The sequence below is a fragment of the Haliaeetus albicilla genome, chromosome 17, assembly GCF_947461875.1.
Source record: "Haliaeetus albicilla chromosome 17, bHalAlb1.1, whole genome shotgun sequence".
Classification (NCBI taxonomy): Eukaryota; Metazoa; Chordata; class Aves; order Accipitriformes; family Accipitridae; genus Haliaeetus; species Haliaeetus albicilla.
Genome location: NC_091499.1, coordinates 22627233 through 22652546, shown reverse-complemented (window position 1 = coordinate 22652546; position 25314 = coordinate 22627233). Strand labels below are relative to the sequence as shown.

The window sequence follows — 25314 nt, the reverse complement described above, 5'->3', positions numbered from 1 at the left end:
GAACCCTGTCGTGTGTGAGATCCTGGACGTATCTTTCTGCATGCTCAGGCTTCACACCTGTTAATTTGGATATATTTAAGCATATATGCATATATTTATTTATTTACCATATATCTAAACCATATGTATGTGTCATTGTGTATATGTAATTTATGGTGTGTGTATATCTAATGTATGGTGTCTATATAATATACAATGTATATATAATGTATGGTGTGCATATATATACATACACATCAGCATTAGAAAGTATATTAAGGTCTGTGTGAGATACTGAGAACCTTTGAAAGAAGCTGCTATGCAACGGTCTGAGGTAAAATCCTGCAATCCATTTCTTTCTTGTTCTGACATCTTAAGTGCTCATCCTGTCCTACTATTAGCATTAGTGAATTTTATTCCTGATTCCCATGTATTTTCCTGTCTAGCCCACTTTCTAATCTGATACTGAACTTGCCTGTGGAATTTTTAAAGATGTGTGATAGGTCATGTTTTTTAAATTTCTCTCATCTCTGTCTACTTGAGCAAAGCAAACTGAATTTTAATAGATAAGTAGACTGTATCTCATTCAACTATTTGAGTGTATTTCCAAAAGCTTTTCACTCTGGAATACCAAATCATCATTGAGCCATCCTGCAAAAATCAAATCATAATTTGATATAATCAAAACACAATTATTTTCATATAATCAAAACTGCTGCTGTGCACTGCTGCTATGGTTATACGCCCCAACTTTGCCACCTGCAAAGCACAACACTTACAGCTGTGCACAGGAAGGCAACGCTGGAAAAGATGACTTGCATTAAAAGTTTCATAACAATTGCTCTCAGTTCAAATACTTTTGATATTATTCTATTTATAGCCATATGAGAATTTTAAAAGAAGAGATTTATTTGCAGAGTAGCGAACTAGACTTTTTCATCTTTTGTGAATGAAAACGAAGTTTTGGTGGTGTCACTGGCCTACAGAAAGAAAAGAATTGCAGAGGAGTGAGGAGGCCCTGCAAACGAGGCTGTCAAGCCCAGCCATTTAAGCATCCCGAATCTGGCCTCAACTAGACACTATATTCAACCACAGAGAACGGAATTAAGTCAACGCAGCTCTCATCTGTTCAGTTTTCTCCAAACACAGTACTTCCTTTCAGACCGCGCTTTCTTTCTAATCGCGCTACGGCGATACTCGATGGGCAGGTACCTATCAAAGTACCCGTTTGATTACGTTGTCTGGAGGCAGACCGTACTGTTCGTAACGCTGTTCTTTTTTTTTGATTACCAAAGCCGTCAAGAAATTAAAAGGTAGGTAGTTACCTCTGGGGTTCGGGGATTTTGACAGCTCTGTGCGGACACCGTCGCTTACTTCACAGCGTCGCCTATACCCCACGGCCACTCTGGTAAGGAAGCAGTGGCGGTGTTCGCCCACCCACGGAGGACGACCCTCCCCAGCAGGGCCCCCTCGGTGGGCACGGACCGCCTGCCCTCACCGACCCGAGGCCCGACTCCTTTCTTCCCCTCCCACCCGCGCCCCGCTCACCGGCTCTCGCCCGAACACCCTCCGCACGACGCGCACCCCCGATGACCTCCAGCCGGGGCTGGACCCTCCGTTTCCGCGCCTGCTCCCAAGCACTCAACGCCTCGGCGGGAAACGTTACGTTTGAAATCCGAGCGCTTAAGCACACGCCGGTTGTACTGCCGGGGGCTCGCCCGCCCGCCCGGCTTCCCTGGAAGCGACGGCCCCTTCGGCGGGGGGGGGGACGGGGGGACACCCATTCCCCCACACACAGGTGCTCGCCCCGATCTCCGGGCCCGGCCTCGGGGGCGTCCCCACAGCCGGCGCAGGTGAGGGCGGCCCCGCCGGGGCGGGACGGGCCGGGGGGGGGCGGCGGCTCCGGTCGCGCCGCAGGAAGCACCGCCCGCGCCCCTTCCTCCTCCTCCTCCTCCTCCTCCTCCTCTTCTCCTCCTCCTCCGCCCGCCTCCCCGCGGCGGCGGCTTGGCGATGCAGCAGCACTTCTCCCTGGCTGACTGCGACGTGATGGGCTTCGACCTGGACCACACGCTCTGCCGCTACCACCTCCCGCAGAGCGCACGGGTGAGTGCGGGCCGGGCCGGGGGGGGCGGCACGGCACGGTACGGTACGGTGCGGTACGGCACGGCCTGGGAGCCGCGGGCCGGGGCCCCTCCGCTCCGCCCCGCTCGCCCGCCGGCTGCCCAAGCGAACGGGAAAGTGGCGGAGAGAGCGGGGCGGCCGGTCCCGGGGGGGGGGGGCGGTGCGGGGGTCGGGACCCCCGAGCCTGCCGGCTGAGGTCCCCTGTGGAGAAACCTAAAAAGCGAAGGGAAACGCAAATGCCTGTCTCGCCGGCCGCTTCCCCAGCAGGCCTCCGCCCGAGCCAAGGGGACAGCCATGTCTCCGTCTTCCTTTTGCAAATGCTGCTTCTTGAGAGCTCTCCCAACTGTAGCGGCGCTGAGGAAAAGGTAGAGCCTTCCTCCCCCCCCCCCTCCCCGCCCCCAAAATCGAGATGCCGCGGACAGAGCTAAAAGTCCGCAGCACTTTCGACAGGCGATCTTTGCAAACTTACGGGTGCTTAAAATAAAACGCCGAGCTTAAAGGCGCTCGGCATCTCTGCCCTAGCCCTCCTGTCCCTTACGGCGGGGACCGCTGCCATGTGCTGTGCCTTCCCGCCCTTGGCACTTCTTTTTTTCTTTTTTTTTTTCCGACTGGCGCATTTGAAGCTCCCTATTAATCTTTCATTGACTCGTCCTTCTTTGTCAGGGCTTTGCCGCGGAGCTATCTTGTGTCACAGATGCTCAGGGTGTCCCCCTCTCCCCTTTTATTTCCCTCCGTCCACCTACAGTACGTTTTGCGCTGCGTGGGACTCCTACACTCATTGCAAGATACTTCTGAATTTGGGATAGAAATGAATGTTTATGAGTGTTCCGGTTATAAATAGGCTCGGCTCAGTGCGCCCTGCGTTGAAAAATTGCATTGCTTCCTTTAGCTGTGAGTGACTTTCTGTAGAGAGGCATCTTCCTTACAAAAGAGGGTTCAATAGTAGCAAGTTATAAACTGTATGTGCTCTGAAGTTCCTGCTGGAAACTATAGGCTTACCTTCCATGTTCTTTCTGTTACGCCACACACATTACATCTTACACAGGCACATTCTTCCTGATAAGAATTTTGTCCAATGAAGGCAAACTTTAGACAATTGATAACTAAAAGAATTTTAAAAAAAAACAAAACAAACCAACAAACCAAAAAATACCTAGTTAACAAAATGGAGAAAAAATGAAAACTTTCACTAAACTTAGTTCACTCTTCATCTTCTCACAGCACATAGGCTGACTGATGCACGCCCATTCCATGCCTTCCTGTCTGTAGGAAATAAAAAATACTTTAAAAGGCTGACAGGCACAGCTGAAGAGGCAGTTAGTTCTCGCTCTTTCAGTGTTGGCCTTTATATTAGTCTTTCTCAGACATTCGTATTCATTCCAAGAGCAGCTTTTGTAATCAAAAAAAAAAGGCCAAGGAACAGCTTTAATGAAAGAACCATGACAAAAAGGGAGCGATTACTATTTTTGGATGGGCCTTAAGGACCTGGCAGCATCTACGTGGTTCTTCTTGTACAACTTTACCAGCACATTACATTAATAATTGCTGACTCTTGTACCTGGCTTTAACAGTGTTCTTTCTGAACTTAGAAGTAGTAAAAATTTACTTAGTAGTTGCCTGTTTCCTTCAAAACATGTTCCTCTGAATACTTTTAAAATGGCCCCTGATGGTGGTTGTTTATTGGTTTGGAAGCTGTTTATTGAGCCTTGGTAACCATGATGTTTAAAATTAAAAAAAAAACAAAACAAAAAAAGATTGGAGAGGGGGAAGTAGTGACTAGTCTTAAGTACTTACCACCTTGGTTTCCCAACAGTCATGAAGCACAAGGGCAATGAGGTAGAATGCTGTAAACTCGGTTATGCTGGACACACTGCATCAGAACTGTTGTGTGAGCATCTTGAGCTGTTTTCCAGCCATGACAGAAATAACCTCGGGCACTATTTCCCAGTAGTGGAGACAGTGGGATGGGGCCCTTAGCTCCCTGGTTTCATTTCGCTTAGGAGGCGCTAACAATTGCATCTTGCCACTTGCCAGGGAAGCAGTATCTTTTGTCTCACTTAATCAATATAGTTAACGCATGTATTTTTTCATTTGTAGCTAATATATGACAGTTTTGCCCAGTATCTGGTAACGGAGAAGGGTTATGACAAAGACTTGCTGACTCTAGCTCCAGACAGCTTAGACTTCTGGTGAGTATGTTGAAAGTAACTTCCTTTATGCTCTAACTTTTACAAAGCTTGGAAAACAGCTGCTCTTATTAGGCGATTGTTGTTACGATTGTCAAGCCCGATAGCTAAATCCAAAATTGCAGTTTTAAATACTCGTTCGAACAAGTATTTGTCATGAGATACTTCTAATGTGGTATTTTGAAGAGAGAACGGAGCATCCAAGCTTGCTTTGTCTGTGCTTCTGTCTAGATACAAGCCTTTTAGTCTATCTTACATAAAAAAAGAGTATCTCCTTTGTCTTCTACCTTCAATGCAACTGGTAAATCCAGTAACCATCAGAATTTTGTCATTTTTATCTCAACAGATGTGGGTTGGTTTGTGTAAGGCAGAATAATCCCAACAGCCTTCTGAGGAAAGGTGACATGCCAGGAGGTGGCCCTTGGGTGGCAGGTCAGCCACCAACCTGTGATGCAAAAGACTGAAATGCAAGTTCCTGCTCTGAGCTCAGTGGCCTCTGAGCAGGAGCTTGAATGTGAATCTCCGATCTTCCAACTTTAATAGGTTGGCCCTATCTAGGCCACGGGGGTGGGAGCTTGAAGGCCTGGTAATCACTAAATTTTTTAGGAGTAACACAGGGGCTTTTTTAAGTAATGTATGCATTATTGTGTAGTGGTTTTGATCAGTTGTTTTTACAATTCAGTATTTGATTGGACGGTTTCCAAAGGGATCGATTTCAACTTTCATGAGACAAGCAATGTATCTGTGTTTCTCATATTTTGAGGCCTCTGGTGCATGAAATCCTTTAAGAACTAGATATCTCTGCCTCGGTCCCTTATTGGAGCCGGAGGTTCATTAACATGGACCTACAAGCCCACAGTGCTGGTAGCTGTGTGTCAGTGCTACTCACCCAGGTGTCATTTGTGAAAGGCTGGGGTCTGCTTGCAGCCTTCATGGCATATCTTCTTTCCTTTGGGTACCTTATAACAGAGGGTGCAGGTGCTGTTACTTTTTCAGTCTCATTTATTCATTATTATTCTAGCCACTGAACTCTGAGTTGAATTTACGTTTGCTTAGGTTGTTTGAAAAATTATCTGAAAGGTACAGATTTACTAGGAGAGTTAGGAACTCTTGTTGGGTATCTGTCCTATGCTGTCAACTCTTCACCTTTGTAGTGCTGGCTAGCATGGCAATGCTTCTGCTTCACGTGTTGCTTGGATATTGAGTTGCCTCATTTAGAACGATGTTCTACCCCTCTCTCCCTTAATAAATGGTGTTATCAGTCTAGTAATAATAAGTAGGGGAGTTGCCACTAAGAAAAAGATACATTTCTTTAATAGAAGTGGCTTAAATATCACATTTCTTAGTTGTATATGTTTGGACCTTAATCCTCTAACCTTATCTATATGAACAGTCACTGAACTCACTGAACAATGGAACTGGATTTATTTAGTAGGAATTTGCTATGTAAGTGAAATCCGGTCCTCATTGTAGTAATATGTATTTGCACATATAGAGCATTGTTCAAACATGGAAGTATTTGAAGGGTTGCGACTTCGTTGGTTTTGTGTAGCATCACTGTATAGCTTCCGTAACTGCATTTCACTGATATATAACAAGGCATTCCTCTGAAAGCATTAATTGTTTGTTTCTTCCTTAAAATAAAATTATTCTTAGTTGCAAAGGCTTGGTGTTGGATATTGAAGAAGGAGACTTCCTGAAACTTGCAGAAGATGGAACAGTTTTAAGGTAATATTGACAATAAATTTATACTGTTAAATGAACACCAAAATTTTAACCTCTTTCTGAAAGCCATCTCTCAGTTTTATTAAATATTTAAAATACTAATTTCAGCATACATTCATTAACTGGATGTAAAAGTTTAAATACTCTTTGGTAGTGTGACGCTCACTTTCTCTTAATGTTACATATGCAGTCTTTTCGTAATATTTCCATGTTAGCTGCTAGTAAAGAATGTATCATTTTTAGTAAACATCTAAGACTCTGGGGGCATAGTGATCCTGAAAGTAAATTCACATTTTCAGTGGCTACCAATGCACTCTTTGTCCAGTTTTGCTAGGATCCGGGGTAAGGTTTTTCTTTGGATTATGAGTAACCTGACTCAGAGTCAGTGCTAATGACTAATGCTAATGATGGGAGCACTATTATCTTTGTACCGTACATGTTCAAAATTCTGCAGGCCTACAATGTGTAATTTAAATAGCCTGAGGTAAATTTAACACAGAAACTGACACATTCTCTTTCAAATTTCTGGGTTATTTTCCTCTTTAAAGCTATATTTTGCCTGCAGTCATCATTTCAGTACATTCTTAGTTCCTTTTTCCCTCCTTTTTTTAAACATACAAGACTGCTATTTTGAATTGCAAATCTGAAAAGTAAATATACCTAAAGTATATCAATCCCAGTCCCATTTCCCACTTATTTTTGTCCAAAATGAAAATCTGTTTGACTTAGTACGCAAGATAGACTCTACTGGTTTTTTTCTGATAGCATGTGGGAGAAGGAGCTTGAAGATGCTAGAGCAAATCAGATCTCATTGAAAGAAGGGAAGAAATACCTGTGAGTCTCTGCTGTGTATCCTGAAATTTGTTTAGTACCATGAATTTCGGAGTACAAAATGCAGAATTCAAGACTAGAGGGTATACCACATTAAAGGGAGGAGTAGTACAGGATTATTTCTAGCATTACCTGCATTTGCTTCAAAACTGGAGTCTGCGTTCTTTTGGGGCCCAGTTTGGTGATCAAACTAGTTGATTTTTAATTCCTAAAAAGGCTTGTGCACACTTCTGTATTACACAGCTGCTTGCAGGGCTCAAACTAGCACTTTTCCATAGTTCTGCCCTGCATTCTGTGAATGTTACCAGGTTTCAGAATGATGTATAGGCTTTCTGCAGTGTGTTTTATTGTGCAGTGTATATTGATAGTTCAAGTATAGTGAGTGTCCTCACACAATTGAGAACATTCAAGCGATAGAGTGATTGTGTTAGCAGGTGAGGCACAGCAGCTGTGCTCCCAGCCAACCAAACTGTAGTGTAGTAAGGCTTTTATTGAGGACTGTAATGTATATGATAAAAGCTTAGGCCATGGGAAACTTCTAAGTTATAAAAAGAGTTACTTTTGATCAACTTGCATGCACCTCAGTATTCAGTTGCAATGCATTACTTTGCACAAGGAGTGGTTTGGCTGTTTTCAAACTTTTTTTTTTTCCCCTTTTTTTTAAATAACTTAATGCACAAATAGGGCAACCCATGGTACAAAGAGCATGACATCCGAAGAGATCCTGGAGACATATGGAAGGAGGGAGTGGAAGCATTTTAATACAGTCAGTGGAATGGTTTCCCGCTCAGGTAGCTATAACTTAGCATGTCCTCTTCTTTGAAATTGCTCTGATCCCTTCAGTGCCTCGTACTGTTGGTTCTTACCACAAATATTTAAAAATACTTGAGCTAACAATTACTGGAATAGGTAAATGTTTTGGGGAAGAGTGGTTTTTTTCTTTTTTCAACTTCTAATACTAGAGTTCAACTTAAATTTAGGTCACCAATGAGACAAATGAGCTGACATTGTAGGAGTGTTTTGGTTATAGAGATGGGCACATTGTGCCTTGATGAAGTAGACTGAGATTACTAGCCTATCTCATTTAGGATGTATTTGGCAAATCTTAAATTTTTCTTAATTGTTGACTCATTGCTGTCAGTGCTGTTACTAGAGGCCTAGGTGCAGGTGCAAAGAACAGAGTGCGTCTGGAAACAAAACTTCTCCTGCAATTGAAGTTTCTTGCGTTTAAGATGGAAGTCACTTTGAAGGCACTGTGGCTAGGTTTGTGTTCTTGCTCTGTGCTTCCTCTCCATTTGATCTTGGCGATTGTGAGTAATACACATAAAGTCCTCAGTTAAGTTGCATCATCCTATGTAATGGAGATATTTTCCTTGAGTTTTGCTGACATAGACTTGTTTGTGATGCTTATTCTAAACTGCAGGTAATCTTTTGCAACAGGGTAGAAGGGAAAGGTTTCCTTTGGTCATACAGCAAATGTGCCTTTCTTATTATTGAAAAGTGCACTTGGTCTCCCTTGTGAATGTTGGTCCCTGTTTTGCTGACTTGTTCTTTAATATACCTAAGAGACAGCACAGACAAGATCATGAATACCAAAAAAAAATAAAATATCACTGGTTAAGTAATTTCACTCGTAGGAAAGAGTTGTTGAACGTGACCTCAGTCTGGGGGGACATTTGCACCCTCCTGACTTAGTTCTGTTTTGCGGGTTCATGTAATAATGTGGGCATGCTTCCCCTTGGGCTAAGGTACTGTCTGCAGCATGTGTGTGCAAAGGACAAGACTATGTGTAAGACCTGTCCAAATATTTCTGAAACAACTTCTCAAACCCTTTCTTTGTGTTTCCACTGCTAGGGAAATAGATATTTTGGAAGAGTTGAATGATACTGTCCCGACTCTTAAAACTCATGGTTCTTCCCCATCTCTTCCACCTTAACTTTTAGAACCTTAAAATGTATTTTCAAAATATTACTGCCTTGATGCCAGTGAACAACTTTCAGTTGCCAATTATGTGAATCAGAAGTGGGAATGAAGGCTGACAAAGATTGGGAAGCAGATAATGCTTATTACCAGTAAAATCCAAATAGGAGCTTATATTATTATTTAAATGTATTTTTTTTTATTTGTGATTAAAGCATACAATATGGATTAAAAAAAAGTAGAATTTTTTTTATTATTTTTTTCCAGCTAAATACTATTTGTATGATAATTATTTTGACCTGCCAGGAGCTCTCTTGTGTGCAAGGGTTGTGGACAGCTTAGATCAGGTAAGAACTGGTTTGAAACTATGTATTGCATTATCTTTCTCTTCCCCTGCTACACTTCTTGCATGCATTATTAAAAGCATACAAATAGCATATTGAACAACATCAACGTCTTTAGCTTTTTTCTTGTTTGGAATTTTTCATGTTGGACTTCGTGTATTAAAGCTGTCTCTGAAGATAATTGTAAGCTACATGGCATGTTCAAAATAAATGTACTTCCACCAGAGGGCACAAATAACTAGGATACGAATAGAAATGCACTGTTGTCTCAAGTTTACGCTGTGATATGTAGAATATAGCTCTTAAAATCTCTGTTAATTATACTTGATGATACTTGAATTAAATCTAATGCAAGTCTTCTGAGTAACGTGGTTTGCTAATTTGCTAGGTGTTAATGAGTTGAAAGCTTCATTCCATCCTTTTTAAAATTTGTTTTTGTCTTAAATATATTGATCTATGTACACAGATGTAAATACACCTCTAGAATAGTATCCTCTTTTTTTTTCTCTGCTAAACAGTAAGTTAAATTCTCAAGGTGGAAAATACAATTGCTTGGACCTTTTTCAGTGATTTTTAGATAGATAGAATGTCCTAAATCCGACCTTTGAAGTTTGATGCTAGTTGATTTGGTGGTGTTAAAGAAGGCTTGAATCTTAACTTGTGTGCAGCTGGGGGTAGGAGAGGGTTCTTCTCATACAGTAAGTATATTCGTGTCAAAAGAGTACTGATGTAATCTTAAAGGTACCAAAGCGCTGCAGCACTGAAAATTGCCAATACTAAACTTTGCAGAGTGAAATTCAGAGCTGTGAGCTGGTATCTGGGATTCCTTTGGGTATCAGCTGAATTGATGCTTTAGCCTCCACTCCAAAATAGCATGCTGAGTAGATTGCTGGCTAAGTCCAAGTGCTGCGTGAAGAGTTAGCTAAAGCTAGCTTATCGGGAAGCACTGAGGACAGGTGCACCATAACACTCTTAATTTTGTGATTGATCTCTTTCCTCTAAGCTGTTCACGGGTTACAACCCTGTCTCGGATGTAACACCTGTATTGTATTACTTTATTTTATATTTAATTTAGACTTGGCACAAATCACCTACTTATTGAGAGAGAAAGCAGGTCATAGCACGTGTGTAATAAGCTTTCACGTTCAGTTACTAGTTCACGAGCTGAAGCACTGACCCTGGATCAGTGCTGTCTTCAGCCAGAGAGAACCAAACCTGTGCCATTTCTCCAGAGAGCTACCAGAAGTGGGTCATGCACCCTCTCTATCAACTAGCAGTTCTTGAATATTTTACTGGATGTTGGCCCAGTTTCAACAAGAGGGCTACAGTTATTCCCTGGAAGGTTAGCATCAGACAGGTGAGGTGGATGCAAGGCAGGAGGTGGTAGGCCTCTCCAGCACTCGTGCCTGCAAAATGCTGCATACTGATGGTTAAAAACAATCACAATTTCTTCTTCCACGTTTTTAAAAGGAGGTGGAGGCTTCTTTTTCCTGTTCTGGGAGCCTGTTTAGTAAGGGCTATTTTCCTACCATTTCCAGACAACATTCTAGGATCAGGAAAGCTTGCTACTGGAAACAGATGGGAGAACTGCTAGGTTTGGATTCAGAATGGGTTTAGACAGGAGTTGGATGCTGGACTGCTCTACACTGTTAAAAATTAATCTGCTTTTGCTGTGTTCAGAGCCAGAACTCTTACATGCTTTCAGACAAAGCAGAGGAGCTTCTCGGTGTTTTGGATCTTCACGTTGAAAAGCTACACAAAATACCACTTTGTCTGATAGTTCAGCTAACGAAATCACATTTGATAATCACACCAAAATCATGGTGGACTGCATGGGCATGCACACAGTTTTCTCTTCGCTTTCTGGGAATTGGTCTGTTTTCTTTTAAGTCTCACATGCAACAGCTGTGGATTTGCAAGGAATTAGTTTGAGTTTACTCTTCCCTGAGGTCAAATGTTGTGAAGGAAGTGTACCCACTTTTAAATGAGTACCCATCTGTCTTCAAAACAGCACTCTGAAGAACTGTTAGCTCATTGCACTGATTTTTTGAAAAGAAACAAAGAAAAAAAAAAATCCCAAAACACCAAACTAAGGAGCAAGTCAGCCACGTGGAGTATGAGGGGAGCAGACAGTTGAATCTGTCTGTCTCAAGGTTAAAGCTAGTGTAGGCTAGTGCAGTGGCCACTAGACACATAGGTGCTCCCCAGCATCTCCTGAACATGGCTTTGAATAATGACCTTGGTTAGCAGCTAACTGAAGTTTGACATATATGAAACCTTTTGTCTTTATTAGTTCTTTTCTGTAGTTCTGTGGCAGTTTGCTATAGGAATGGATTAAAAAAAAAAACCTTGAAAGCCACAGCATTGTATCTTTCCTGCTCTTAACCTGCAGAGCTGGTGGATGATAAGCAGACTGCCGTAGTGCTCATCAGTCATGCACAAAAGGCCTTGCTTGTGTGACTTGCTAGTTGTGAAATTAAGGGCAGACCATTCCTCTGGAAGCCTCCATGGCAGATTAGGCCTGATGTAACAGTTTACTTCAGTACATATAAACTACATATTTTTGGCTGGCAATGTTGAAGGTTTTTTTTGGTTGTTTTGTTTTGTCTTTTTTTTTAGTTTCTGAATGTTTCCCTCTCCATAAAATGCTTTGTGCTTACAAAATGGGTCATCATTCAGGTATCAGTGCAGTGGTCAGGACACACAGGGCAGCAATGCTGTGAAATCTGTTAAACAGTTGCCTTGAAATTTATCCTAAAGTAGGTGTGGAAGGCCTGTAACAGCACTACAAAGATACTTTCCAAGGCATACAAACTCAAAGAGACTGTACCACCTGCTTTACTGCAGCCGGGTAACTCTGAGCACCTCTTACAGGCTTCATGGCTGATCCTCTGCTCTGGAATTGCATCCGTTGAATTCAGCATTCCTAAAATTTGTGAAGTTTGAGAGTGCTGTGGGGCTCAGCTGGTTGAGAATCTTTTCCTCTCCCTTGGCGAGATGCTGGAAGGGCGGCTGAGGTCAGCTGGAGCAGCTCTGTGCCCGGGCAGCTTTCTAGGAATGGCGAGAGCCTGTTCCCAAGCACAGATCGCCTTTCCCTGTCCTTCTGCCAGAGCTGGGGTTTGGCAGTCTCCGGAGTACAATGCAATGCCGTGCCACTCAGCCTGGCTTCTGGATGAACGTTTTATACGGTGTTTGGGTGGAGCTGTTGGCAGAAGGGCATTACCTCTAAATTATAGTGAAGGGGTTTGCCAGTTCTGAGGCTGGAAGGTGATATTAGTGCCAGGCTGCAGATAATGTCAGCCTGCTAATTAAGTACAGTATCTGTAGCTCTAGGCACTTCTTTTTCCCAAATGTCAGTGGGGTGGCTCATTCATTAAGTCACTGTTCTGTCTAATGCCCTGCTTTGCTGTAACGTTTTGGAGTTCCTCACAAATATGAATTCTTTCTCCTTTCCCTTTCCTCCCCCCACCTCCACCATAACCTCCTGGAGTAGGGAGATAATGTGTTTGTGGTTACCCAAAGTTAAGCTGGGTACTACCGAGTCCTGATGTCCCAAATCCTACTGCCTAAGACTGTTTTACTCCAAATGCTTTTGTTTATTAATGGCATTGCTGTCACTGTTTCAATACAAAAGCTCAAAATAGCTGATACGTGATATAATGACTAGGTTCCTTTTGACACTTACAGCATGATGGTCAGAAAAAATATGACTTCTGGAAGGACATGGTGGCTGCTATCCAGCATAATTATAAAATATCAGCTTTTAAAGGTAAGTGGGTTCACTGAAAACTTACTATAATAGCTGAAAATATTACATGTGCTTCCCAGAGCAAATGCATTTCCAAGTACACTGCAGGGTACTCAACACAGCTTTTACTTTTCAAGCTTACAAATAGTTGTATAATAGACATATGCTTATCCTGGAATAGAGCATCTTTATCACTACTGTTGCTACTTCATTTAGCTAAAACTGTTTTGCTATCTTCAAAAGCATTTGTGATGTGCTACTTCACTGAATTTAAAAGAAAAATGGTTTCTTACCATGATTGGTATGGTAATGTGGACATTCTTGAACTGTATTTTGATTCTATTCCTTATGTTCTTGTAATCATAAACAAAATCAGAAATGCACTGGGGAAAAAAATAAATTACTAACTAATATTGGTAATTTTCTTTAGTGCTCTAGTTTTGATGAGAATTCCTCATGTAGTATTGACACAATAGTGAGGTGATTGTTATTTTGTTATAAACTTACTAAAAATTGAGGAAATTTTATTTTTTTTTAATAATAGTCTTCCTCCACCCAAAGCCAACTTTATAATACTGTAACGTAAATTAGGGTTGGAAAATATCTTGGATACCCTTCAGCTAGAAATGATTTTCATTCTTTCACAGACTTGACTTCTGAGTTTCTATTAGGCATATAAAATAATTAGTTGATAATAAAAGCTAACCATCTTGTGTGTGCATACAGTTAATTGAATTTATTTTTAACCATGTTTTTTTGTAAGAAGATTATATGCAGCTCAGTTTGGAATTCTGTATCATTTTGCTGACAGTATTTTCCAATAGTTACCTCTGTTAATGCAACATCCATGAGGCACAGGTGTAGTTTGGACACTCTTAAAACTTACCTTTTGTTCACCAGAGCTGTACTACTTGCTGTATTCCTTTCAAATATAATTGAAAAAATTGTTTCAGAGAAGTTTCAAACAAAAATAGAAGTTGATGTCAGGTTGCATGTTGTAAAAGACAGCAAGGTAACTCCTAAAATGTTTTGTTTGTCGTTGCTGTGTTTCCATTGGAGCTTAGAGTGTGACTGGTAGTTAAGAATTCCTTTACAAACTCATTCAGATATGAAATAAATGTATCCTTTGTTTTCTGCTGATATTAAACCAATCGTAATCAGCTTTTTTGAGCATTTTTGTTAATTCATTTTTCAAATCATGAAAGCGCTTTGTTTTAAAAGGTGGTGATCATGCAGCATTTGTCAAAGAATAATTTTTAAGTGTTCTTTGGAAATTAGATCAAACAAAAGTTAAACTCTGATCTTTGAACTCATATAAATATTTGCTTGGGTTTGTTTATATACAAGTGCCTGCTTGTGTGCACGTGTGTATGTTTATGCATATACCTACCTATCAGGTACCTATTTGTATATGTAAGCATGGAATCTGCATACAAACAGATGTGGGATATGCTTTAATCCTTTCTAACTCCTATTGGAATTGGCACCTAATTTAATACACCTCATTCTCTCTTATAAAAGTCATGAGGTATATGTACAACAGTGCTGAAAACATAGTAACTGATAGGCATGAGTTATTTTGGATAAAGCTCTGCAAAATCAGAAGTGAAACAATGCAGATTGTATACACTACTTAAATATGTTAATACATGAAAGTGCTACTCTGTCATGCATCACTTTGAAGGGTTTCATAGTGGTCTTATTTTCCTTTTAATAACATGGTCTGGTAGATAAAGCACTAAACAGGGAATCAGAAGAACCAGAGATAGTTTCTTCCTGTATCACTTACCTGTGATAGTCCCATGGAGTATCTCTTTTTGCTTCAGGTCCCTCTCTGAAATGAGAATAATGGTACTAATCTTCTTTCACAAGTTTGCGCTTAAGAGATTTATTTTTTTCTCAGTAGCAAGTTTAACATAACTTCCTGAGGAAACTCCTAAACCTGGCTCCAGCCCAATGTCTACATACCAGGAAGCCCCACTGTCTGTCTTAGCCCAGAGCCTGGCCTCAAAACCACAGCCTCTTGACTTAACTCCATTCCCTCAATGTCTTGTAGGGGGTTTAACCCTTTAGACAAAAGCAGTGCTTATTAACAGCTAGTCAAGGTAAAATTTCAAAAGCAAACTTATTAAGTGGTCAGTTGAGGAGACGCAAAGTTCCCAAGTTGAAATGGCATCTTTGTAGTGCCATTGTCAGTGACAGAGCAGAACGACTGTTTTATTTTTTTTTAATCCATTAAGTGTTTGCAGTTCACTTTGGTTTGTTGTCAGTATGCCCTTGTTTCTCTATGTCCCTTCTCTTTTTTGCATGATTTCTTTGATCATAATCAACTGTCTGGTGGATTTTGCTTTTCATTGTCTTAGCTATGGTAATTGCCTCAGATAATTGCCCTATGATATTTTTTTTGGATGGCTCTTTCAGTTAGGCATGATTGTCCTGACTCAGCCTAATGAAGGGTATTAACCCACTCTCCTACTTGTAAAGAAGTAAAGAACCGAGGCTTGCAGAGGGAAGCTAACAGGGTTCCAAAATAGTCTTGTGTTATTTAGACCTTCCTTTGTGAAGAATAACTCAAAAAAAAAAAAAAAAAAAAAAAAATTGGGAGACTCTATTAAACAATACTATCAGAAAAGTACGATGTCAGATGGCAAGGAACACAGATATTTGTCAAATGGTCATTTCTTACCTAATAATACGTGCAAGAATGCCCTTTGCAACTGATATCCAAGTTGAGCATTAAATCTACTTGAGAATCCTTTTTGTAAATCTTTAACTTATTACTGGAATATTTTGCAATTTTAAGGTTATTTACATAACTTTGTATGTGTTTCATTTAGTGTATGTTCTATAGGCATTAGTAAAGAGCAATTTTAAAGGAAATGTCATGTGGCAATGCATTTTACACTATATAAATCCGTGGACAGAGGTCCACAACACATTATGGAAACAAGTTTGATCTTCAGAGGTGTAATGAGGACTTGAAGTACTGTATAATTATCTCCATGTAAAAAGTTTCAGATTAGGTGATTTTTTTTGATGGAAAAATCAGTAGTTTTTGTAGGAGGAAGTTGCCTAATATAATTTTGTAGAGCAGAATTTTGTAAAATTTCTTCTCTTAAAGGCAGTTTGCTTTCTCTTGCACAATTGTCTTTCCCCATAATTTCCCTGACACTTCTGAAAACCATAGCATCTGTGGTTATATAGGGAAAATGATATACTGGTAATATTTTCAATGAGTTTATAAGTTTATGTTTCATTTTGGAAGTAAAAAGTTCATGGCTAATGTGGCAGCAGAGACTTCATAAATTGCCCATGAAAAGGCTTGATGGAATCTGCTCTCGGCTTTCAAGGGTGCAGCTGAGAAATTTGCCACTGACCATCTTTTACAAAAAGGAAAGTTATCAGAGAAGGAAAGTGCTAGACTTAAACCCTGGTTTTTAATAACTTGCATTTTGTTTTTGTTCTTTTAATGTGATTGATCAGCATTCTGAAGCGGCATGCTGATATACAGGAAGTGTGACTTCGGGGAGGAAAACTCTGGATCTTTCTAAACTACTCCATCTTTTCCCCCAAAACATGCACACATACACACACAGAGAGGTTTTCAGTCACAAGTTTATGGTATTACCCTGTTTTGGCAGAAGATAATGAATGTAGATATCTGTGATATGTGTGTGATATCTTTTATATGCAACTTCAAGTACAACAAACAAAAAGCAACGATGCTTTTCTGGCTAATAAGAAAGAATCCTCCAAAAATTCTGCAAAACATCAGAAATTCCTAATGTCAATGTAGTCCCATGATGAGAGATCTTTGTCTTAATTGTGAAAACTGCAACAAAGATAGAAGCAAGTAAATTTGTTACGCTTCTCTGCTGTGCTTTCCGGCTAAATACAGAAGGGATTATTTGGGTGCTTCATGTGTTTGACTACTTAAGGCTCCAAAAATTTCAGTAGTTCTTTGGAAGTGAGTTTTGTAGTATTACAGGCTCTTTGTTTTCATTTTAATCTCATATTGGTTTTTCTTTCCTCTAATGCCCATGATCCCGAAGAGATGTGGTTTCTGGAAGAGCTTTATCTTTAGGCTGCTGATCTTCAGGTGGAGAAAATATTAGAAAACAAACTTAAAAATCTTACAGACCTTCTCAAGGTCCCCTCTAAATTGAGAATCCAAAACTAAAATCAAAGTATAAGTTGTGCTCGTGCCACAATTTGGTGTGTAATCTCTAGCTTTTCAATGTTAAGAGTTGCTTATGTAATGTCTGAACAATTATGAAAACCTTTCAAAAAGACGGGCATGAGGTACTAAGCTGTAGACTTATCTGAAGTCCTATGTGCTCATTTGAGGAACAAAGACATTAAAGGACAAAACCTGGTTTAAAGTGGATGAATGGTGAGGATTAGTGAACTATGCTTTTAAGAATACTGTCTGTGCCCAGTTTCTTGTGCAGACACTAGTTAATTGGAATCACAGGACAGTAATGTACTGCTGAGCACCAAGCATCTCCAACAATTTTAAACATGTGCTTTGGCATACATTTCATATATAAAGCAATTAACCAGAAACTTTACAACTACTGAGCAGTATTTTCCAGCTCCAGTACCCAGTCCCTCTATTCGTTTCCGAAACAAAAGTGCCAGATTGGTTGAATATATGGGCAGCAGCACATGCTATGTTTAAATACTGGAAAGTGCTGCTGAACTAATGCAAGTGACTGCCCAGGAAAACATTTTTAGTGCAAAAAAGATATAATTCTTAGGAGATCTGTAATTAATACTTGACCTAAAACAGGAAGGTAGAAAAGTGGGGATAAACAATGCGGACTCAAGTGTCTTGGGTTTTATTTTGGCTTAGAAAAAAAAAAAGTATCGCAAGATTGCTACTTATAAATTGTGGTCCTGTCCATATTATTTCCATACAAATATTTATGTGCAGTGTTTATAATAGTAGTACCAATTTGCTTACCTAGGTCTACTTGGCTGCTAAAATAAGCAGATCTCACATTACACTCTCTACTTAAGCATTCATTATTTTACTGAAGTATAGCCTAAACCACAGGCTTCCTTATCCAGCAGCACTTAATAAGGGGAGAAAAAAAACCAATTCTGCAAAGCTACATTCTTGGTAGCTCTTTACAGTTTCCAAAACATTATATATTTTTGCTAATGATGGATCAACCTAAAGGTGTCCTCACTTTTTTATTAATCCCAAGGTATTATCAAGTACTTGGGGAAACTGCTGATTTTAAATGTATACAATGCAACAAGCCTCAGGTTCTGCTTCCATGAAGAAATGGTAATACCACAAAACTTTTAAACATAGGCCTACATACTTTTAGTGCAAGTGATTAAAAATTTCTGTTTTAAAAATTGAAGCTAAAAATAATATTTTGAGTTCATAAGGTTTTGATGTATATGATACTTCTAAAGCACACGAATGGTAATTGTCATTGGAAGAGATATGTGATCAAACTATTACGGTTTCATAATTTATAAGCACTAATTTTATTAAGCTAGCTTACTTTATACCATTAACTTTTCATAGTGCCACAACAGATTAATGCAATGTCTAATGTTTGTGAGACATGAGTGTATGTAAGTATGGTAAATATGATTATGTCTACTGACTAATTACTGTCATTGTTTGATAAATTTACTATAAGAAGTAAATATATTCCCCAGACTATTGTGTGTTAAAGGAATGAAGTTATTCAGGGAAAATCAGTGCAAAGATTGTCTCCAATTTTGGGGTGGTAAAGCTGTTCTGATTTTGTGTCTGGACTTGGTGATAATTGTTTTACAGTACTCTGAATATTGTAGTTTTACAGAATGTTAGGATCTTAAAAAATATTGACCTAGTTTGTTGCAGATTACAAAATGTGCATCAGACAAAGCTAAGTGGATTTCTAGGCTTCAAATCTGGTTGCTTTTTCATATCGTGAAAGTCTTAGATCTTCAGTAACAGGTAATAATTTGTAAATCTACCTTTCTCCAAGGTAGTTATGCATTAATAAGAAAAGTGGAACTAAATTAAAACTGTGACCTGGTATGCACTGTATTAGAGTTGTTTTCTTGACTCCTGTTCTGTAGTTTAAAGATGAAGCTGACAGATAGCAGAATGTTCCTCAAGTATATTGTCCAGCTGTTGTGATGATTGTGGTGTATCTGAGACTGTGTACTTTGAATAATACCTTCAGTTAATTCAAGTGTAGCAGAGTATGATCTAGAGTCCTGGAATGGCTACTTTATGTGTTATAAGAAGTGATATTTAGAAATTCTGCTTTTCCTTTTCTTCTGGAAAAAAAAACAAACAAACAAACAAAAAAAACCCAAAACCACTGGTGCATTATATTAACTCATAAAATTTTAATGTTGCATTCAGTCAGACAATTGATCATCATTTGAAAAATTTCTTGCGACAATTCTCTAAAAACATACAATATTATTCTACTAGTTTTGAACCAATGTCTTCCACTTTCTCACTCCCTCCTCCATTTCTGTTGCAAAATTGAAGTTGCATGACCTGCTAATGATGAATCAGATCAGCGCCCAATTAAAACGGTCTGAAGGAGAGAGTGTCAGGACAGTGTAAGTGGGATGTTGTTAGTTATGAGCAAATAGGAAACCTGAGAAAGAAGAGTGAACGTAGTCAGAGGAATAGAGACCATTAGATTCTGAATTGGGCAGTTGGAGCCACACTTGATCGTTCTCCATGAGATCGATGACAGCACTGCCAGAAGCCTGGTCAAGGTATCCTTTCTTGTACTCATCATAGGTGTACATGAGCGGGGAACCATTTTTGTAGAGCGCAACCCAAACATTTGTACCTTTTGCATGTACGTGGTAGGAGAAATAGTACAGTCCTGGGATCCTGCAGGTGAAGATTCCTGTTCTGGGGTCATAGTGTTGCTGCCTGTTGTACAAGATTTTATCAAATTTGATGGGGACTGTTGCCCCAGGGTAGGCTTTTGAGAGGATGACACTGAAAGCAGACACTGGCATCCCTGTAAGAGCTTGGTTTACTCCTCCTTTCATGAAGGACATTCCTGATAGCTCCCGAGACTCTCCTGCTTTAACATAGCTGTCGGGCATCTGTGGGATTACGGCTTGGCCAGGGGGACCGGGAGGACCTGGCGGGCCTGGCAAGCCGGGCTCTCCATTGTTGCCTTTAGGGCCGGGGGGTCCAGGTGGTCCCATGGGTCCGGCTAAGCCTTTTGTAGAAATACCTGCAGGGCCCGGCAGTCCTGGTGCTCCGGGCTCACCTTTCGCACCAGGGGCTCCTGGCAGGCCAGGGGGGCCAATGGGGCCTCTGATCCCGGGTATTCCCGAGGGCCCTCTGGGGCCCGGCTCGCCATTGATCCCTGGCACTCCCTTAACTCCCTGGGGACCCACTGGACCGGGCAAGCCAGGTAGCCCAGCGTGGCCAGCGTCGCCTTTTGGACCTGGGAAACCTGGGTGTCCCTTAGGACCAGCAAGACCCTGCTCACCTGGGTATCCTCGTTTTCCCTCTAGCCCCGGTAGACCCCGTTCGCCCTTGGCCCCTGGGAAGCCCGGGGGGCCCGCAGGGCCCATGTCGCCTTTGGGCCCGGGTAGGCCGTTCTCACCAGGCAAGCCTTTGAGTCCTTGAGGGCCCATGTTCCCTGGTGGTCCGGCAGGCCCTGGTTCTCCTGGCACACCAGCCGGGCCTTGGTCTCCTTTAGGTCCTGGAAGGCCAGGAGGACCTTCAGGGCCTCTGTGTCCCTTCATCCCTGGCAATCCTGGCTTTCCAAATCCTGGAAGACCCGGGGATCCAGGCAAGCCTGCAGGTCCGGGGTGTCCCTTGGCTCCAGGGACGCCTGCTGCTCCTGGTGGTCCCATTGGCCCAGGCTTGCCAATGCCAGCTTCTCCAGGTTCTCCTGGGGGACCCTGGGGACCGGGCATCCCGGCCGCTCCGGGTGCACCTGGTAAGCCTCTGTCACCTTTCATACCTGGCTGACCTGGAAGACCGTTTTCGCCGGGCTTCCCTACCCCAGCAGGACCCGGGAGGCCCCGGGGTCCCTGTGGGCCTGGAAGACCCCTGTTACCCGGGCGGCCTGGGACGCCGAATCCATTTTCTCCCTTTTGTCCATTTATTCCAGGGATACCTGGCTCTCCCTTCTCGCCGGGTAGGCCCCTCGGCCCTTGAGCTCCCGGAGGGCCTTGTGGTCCTGGCTTGCCAGGAACAGACAGTCCTGCAGGGCCAGGAGTGCCGGGGGGTCCCTGTGGCCCTCTTGCTCCTGGGAGCCCAACAGGTCCAGCTTCTCCTTTCTCACCATTTAGTCCTCTGTCTCCTGGCTTTCCTGGTAGACCTGGCATGCCTGGCTTTCCAACTGCAGAGAATCCAGGTGGTCCTGGGGGGCCAGGGGGTCCTTGGGGACCAGGACTTCCAAACCCTGGCTTTCCCGCAGGACCTGGTTGTCCTCTTGGTCCAATAGGGCCTGGGGGACCAGGGGGTCCTTGTTCACCCCTTATCTGCACACCTGTGAGAGAGAGGAAACAGGTCAACCAGGGCAGCTGTAACAGATTTGCAGACTGGTAGCATGATGGTGAAATGTGTGAAGGGTTAACTTAACTTGAACCTCATAGAAGTCAAGTTTCTAATACTGTGTTTGGTCACTGAGAACCTGATGTTCAGAGCAAAAGTGTCTCAGAGCTCTTACAAGTAACAAGTGCAAATTTGTTGGAGTTGTGTTGTGAGCTACAAGGCTTCTAGAATTTTTTCATGACTTCAATACATTTAGGGTCATCAGAGAGCTTAAAAGCTGCTGTGCAAGTATTAAGGAAGGAAAAAGAAAAACCAAAACCAACAGGTAACTGATTTAGCAAGTCATGAGACTTGCATCTTGATCGTGAACAAAACCAGAGAAAGCTTCCTGTGCAGGTGTAGCTGCTTTTCTGAAACTAGTGCGTGCTACATTTTAGTGAGATATTTGTCCTTCCCCCCACACACTTCCAAAAGTGGGCCAAGGTTCTGTTTTTTCGGTAAACGTATGAAGGTTATATTTTCAAATACTGTCCTAAAGATTTTTGTTTGTCATAAAAATTTCACTCGGTGGTGAGGTCACAACTGATAATTCATCTTACTGCAGTCAGAATTCTGGCATTGTGTTTTTTTTTTAATAATACATTATTTTCCCAGTTATCAAAACAGCAGGTGGAGCCACTTAACCAAATGTCACACAGAGGAATAAACAAACAAGCTCACTGCTTAGTTTTCTGTGCACTTTGGGGGAGCTTGCAGCTTTGCGTTGGAATTAGGTTGCTGATTTGTGGGACATTACAGACAAGATTAACATGGATGTTGTGAGACTACTTCAGTAGTTTGCAGCAACTGGCAGCATTATAGAACAAAATACCATACCTATGATGAATGTTAATTTAAGAAGTCACTTTAAAAAAAACAAAACTGAGGGATATAGGAAGAGCCTGGATTCTGGTTTTCATAATGGCAACGTACTCTGTTTGTTGCTTATTTAGAAAAGATTGATAATTGATCAACAATTGGATCAGCTTTTCAGCCTCTTACAGAAAGAGCAATGTGTGCAAAAGTTTATGCAATGGTGATTCTGCTGTCTCTTAGATAATTAATACCTTTTTCCAATTGGTGGCTAGTCTTGATGAACCAAAAATGAGTTGAAGGAGGAAGAAAACTATTCTTGTACATATTGTATTTTTAAAAAATAATAGAGATGTGTATATGAAATACATTTTATTTTAGTTTGATATGGGATCTGCAAGGTTGCTTTCTTCCTATATTGCCAGGGAAATTGTTCTTATATACCAAGTGTAGAGAGTGCATTTTCTTTTTTTGCTGATGCATAAAATCGGCACAAATGCATATCACCTTATTTTGCACACCTTCCTATCTCATCCTCCTTAAGGCAGTGAAAAGGAAGATGTTAAAATTCTACATATAGAAAGAAAGCAATCTGTGTGTTTTACTGACAAACTAAAAATGCAAACATGCATCCTCAGTTGCAGAGGAGATTGTGGAATCTGTGAGTACCAGTGACAAGTCTGGTGCAGTCTTTGGTTTCTTACCGATACTGTTGGATTTCTTACTACTGATATCCCATATTCAGCAGGGTGCAATTGCAAGTCGGTTTTCTTGTTATATAGGTGGCATAAGATATGTCAAATTTTAAGAACTACATCATATGAAAAAATAATTTGGAAAGGCTTAAGCCTGTCAGAATTAGCATGTACCCTGGAGCAGAAGTGGCATGTAAATGTTCTTTACGTGTTACATATTTTTCTCTTCACCACAGATAAAGAGAGCTGCCATCAGACAAAACAGCTTACTCAACTGGAGGACTCAGAATTTATTCCATAGGTTCTGTCTATGGATAGAACTTCAAAAACTACCTGTTCACATCAGACAACACAGGCAGGTCAGATCGAAGCCTCAATACAAATACCTAAATGAGTTCCTGAGCTAATGTTGTTTCAGTTGTAAGGCATTAGGGGAAAAATACAAATAGGTTTATACATCAACTGCATTGAATCCAAACCCAAGCATTTATGTGGGTACTTTGGCAGAAGACAACAGTGACCCCAGCCAGGTCTGCTCTTTCATAACAATAACTCGAGGAACTATGTCCAGGCTTATCAAATGTATTTTGTTCTTTAGCAGTCAGAATTTAATTTCTGCAGCTTGGGCAACATTCATTTTATTCAGCTGTGTTGAAGTAACATGCAGTTATTGCACTTGATCAAATTATCTGTTTTTGGGCGGTGGCAAATTGCATCAGACTTTATCTTCAGAGTGCTTTTCTTGCTTTTTTACCATGTTTTGGATGCAACTTCGTATCGGTCCTAGGTTCACAAAGTGGTGGGTACTGCCTTTTTGCATAAGATGCTAAAGACTTTGTCAGTATTCATGATGTTATAGAGATTTTCTGTGAGGAGCTATATTGTTTCAAAGTTGTGCTGCTTTTAGATCAAAATGTCTGGTAATTGTGTTGTCTAGAGACAATGGTAAGTCCTCTGAGGAAAGGACAGCTGAACGCGTCAATGAAGTAGGATTTTTACCAGGAAAATTGAAGTAGTGGTTGGCTACTCTTTTATGTCTTGGCACATATCTTGATGCAAAATTGGTTTACGTTCTCTGAGTGCAGTCAAACCCTATTTATGTATTGAATTAAGTATGAAGACTGTAACAAAACCTGTAGTAATGGCTTATTTGAGCATTGCTGAACAGTCAGACTTAATTTAATGATTATTCTCAGCTAGGACTTTTTGAAGATTTCAAGCCAAAGAGCTACTGGTTTAAAAATTGTCCTGCTACTTTTAAAAAATGATAACACTAAATACCTACAGAAAAGGAAAGTGTATTCTGACTGGAGAGCTGTCAAGAACAAGATACTTAAAACTGTTAAAACAATTTCACCAAATTAAATGAAGCTTTAATAGGTTTTGATTGCCAACAGAAATTGTATGATCTATTACATGTTGCCGTGAGTCACCAGTCTGGGTCTAGACTGAAATTTTAGTTCCAGGCTGCTTTTTCACAAAGTTATACAAAACAAAAAGATAATTTATTGGTAACTAAATCTCTAGAAGCGAATGTTTGGTGACCAAATAGGAAAAGTAAGCTATAATGAAAAACTTGCCATATGCTACTTGAGGTACTTGCATATGGAAGAACTTACTAGGCAATAGTTAGATGAATTTGGTTCTGTAGACTCCTGTTTTATTCTTCCATGATCGTCTCAGACTAGAAATTATGATCTCTAACAGTATGCCCTCTTTAAACTTTTCTTAAAACCCCTCTGTAGGATGCTTGTTTTCCAGACTGAAGAATAGCAGTGGTTTTCCAGTCCTCAATTTTGATGCTTGTTCCCTAAATGAAGACTTGCAAGCAATTTTGAATGACTGGACTCCCACATCTGTAAAACTGAATAGCCTGTTGATGTCTGAAAGAAAATAATGTTGTTCTGGGGCAGGGCAGAGAGCGGGATGTTTACAAGGAAGATTCAGTTCTCTTAATTTTAGTGATGATAATTTTCAATAGAGACTCCTGATCATACTTTGGGGGACAATTCATGAAATAAATGCAGTACCTAGGAAGTCAGAACTTTTGATTTCAAGTTTTTAAAAAAGGCTTTGGCCTAAGCATGGAACAATAAAACAGAACTCAAATAGTTTCAAACACTAAGTATAGCCACCCATTTGTCTTATAAGGACAGAGAGGATACCCAGAAATAAGATGTCACAATGTGCAGCATTGCAATTATATATTGCCTTTACAGTCTGTTACAACTGATTTATGAAATGAAGATAACTTTTTATAATAAAGCTAGAATTGTTGTATTACTATGAGATTAGTCTGGTAATTAAAGTATAAGCTTAAATCACTCATGAAAAAACTATGTAGAGGTTTATGTCACATTTTTACAACTATATATCAATTTATTTTGCGTTTCTAGTTGTTAAACAGATC

At 40.8% G+C, this 25314-nt stretch overlaps 2 protein-coding genes across 4 annotated transcripts in view; one reads left to right on the top strand and one right to left on the bottom strand.

The window, feature by feature from the left end:
* Positions 1–1937: 1937 nt before the first annotated feature.
* NT5DC1 (5'-nucleotidase domain containing 1) overlaps positions 1938–25314 on the top strand; it is a 149098-nt gene continuing 125721 nt past the window's right edge. The window contains exons 1-6 of the mRNA XM_069805037.1: positions 1938–2082; positions 4198–4289; positions 5943–6014; positions 7527–7633; positions 9030–9109; positions 12794–12875. Coding sequence (XP_069661138.1) covers positions 1990–2082; positions 4198–4289; positions 5943–6014; positions 7527–7633; positions 9030–9109; positions 12794–12875 — 526 coding nt within the window. The 5' untranslated portion in view covers positions 1938–1989. The remainder of the gene's footprint in view (positions 2083–4197; positions 4290–5942; positions 6015–7526; positions 7634–9029; positions 9110–12793; positions 12876–25314) is intronic.
* Positions 19201–25314, bottom strand: part of COL10A1 (collagen type X alpha 1 chain) — a 40396-nt gene continuing 34282 nt past the window's right edge. For all 3 annotated transcript variants that reach the window (XM_069805034.1, XM_069805033.1, XM_069805035.1), the window contains one exon: positions 19201–21352. In XM_069805034.1, coding sequence (XP_069661135.1) covers positions 19458–21352 — 1895 coding nt within the window. In that variant the 3' untranslated portion in view covers positions 19201–19457. The remainder of the gene's footprint in view (positions 21353–25314) is intronic.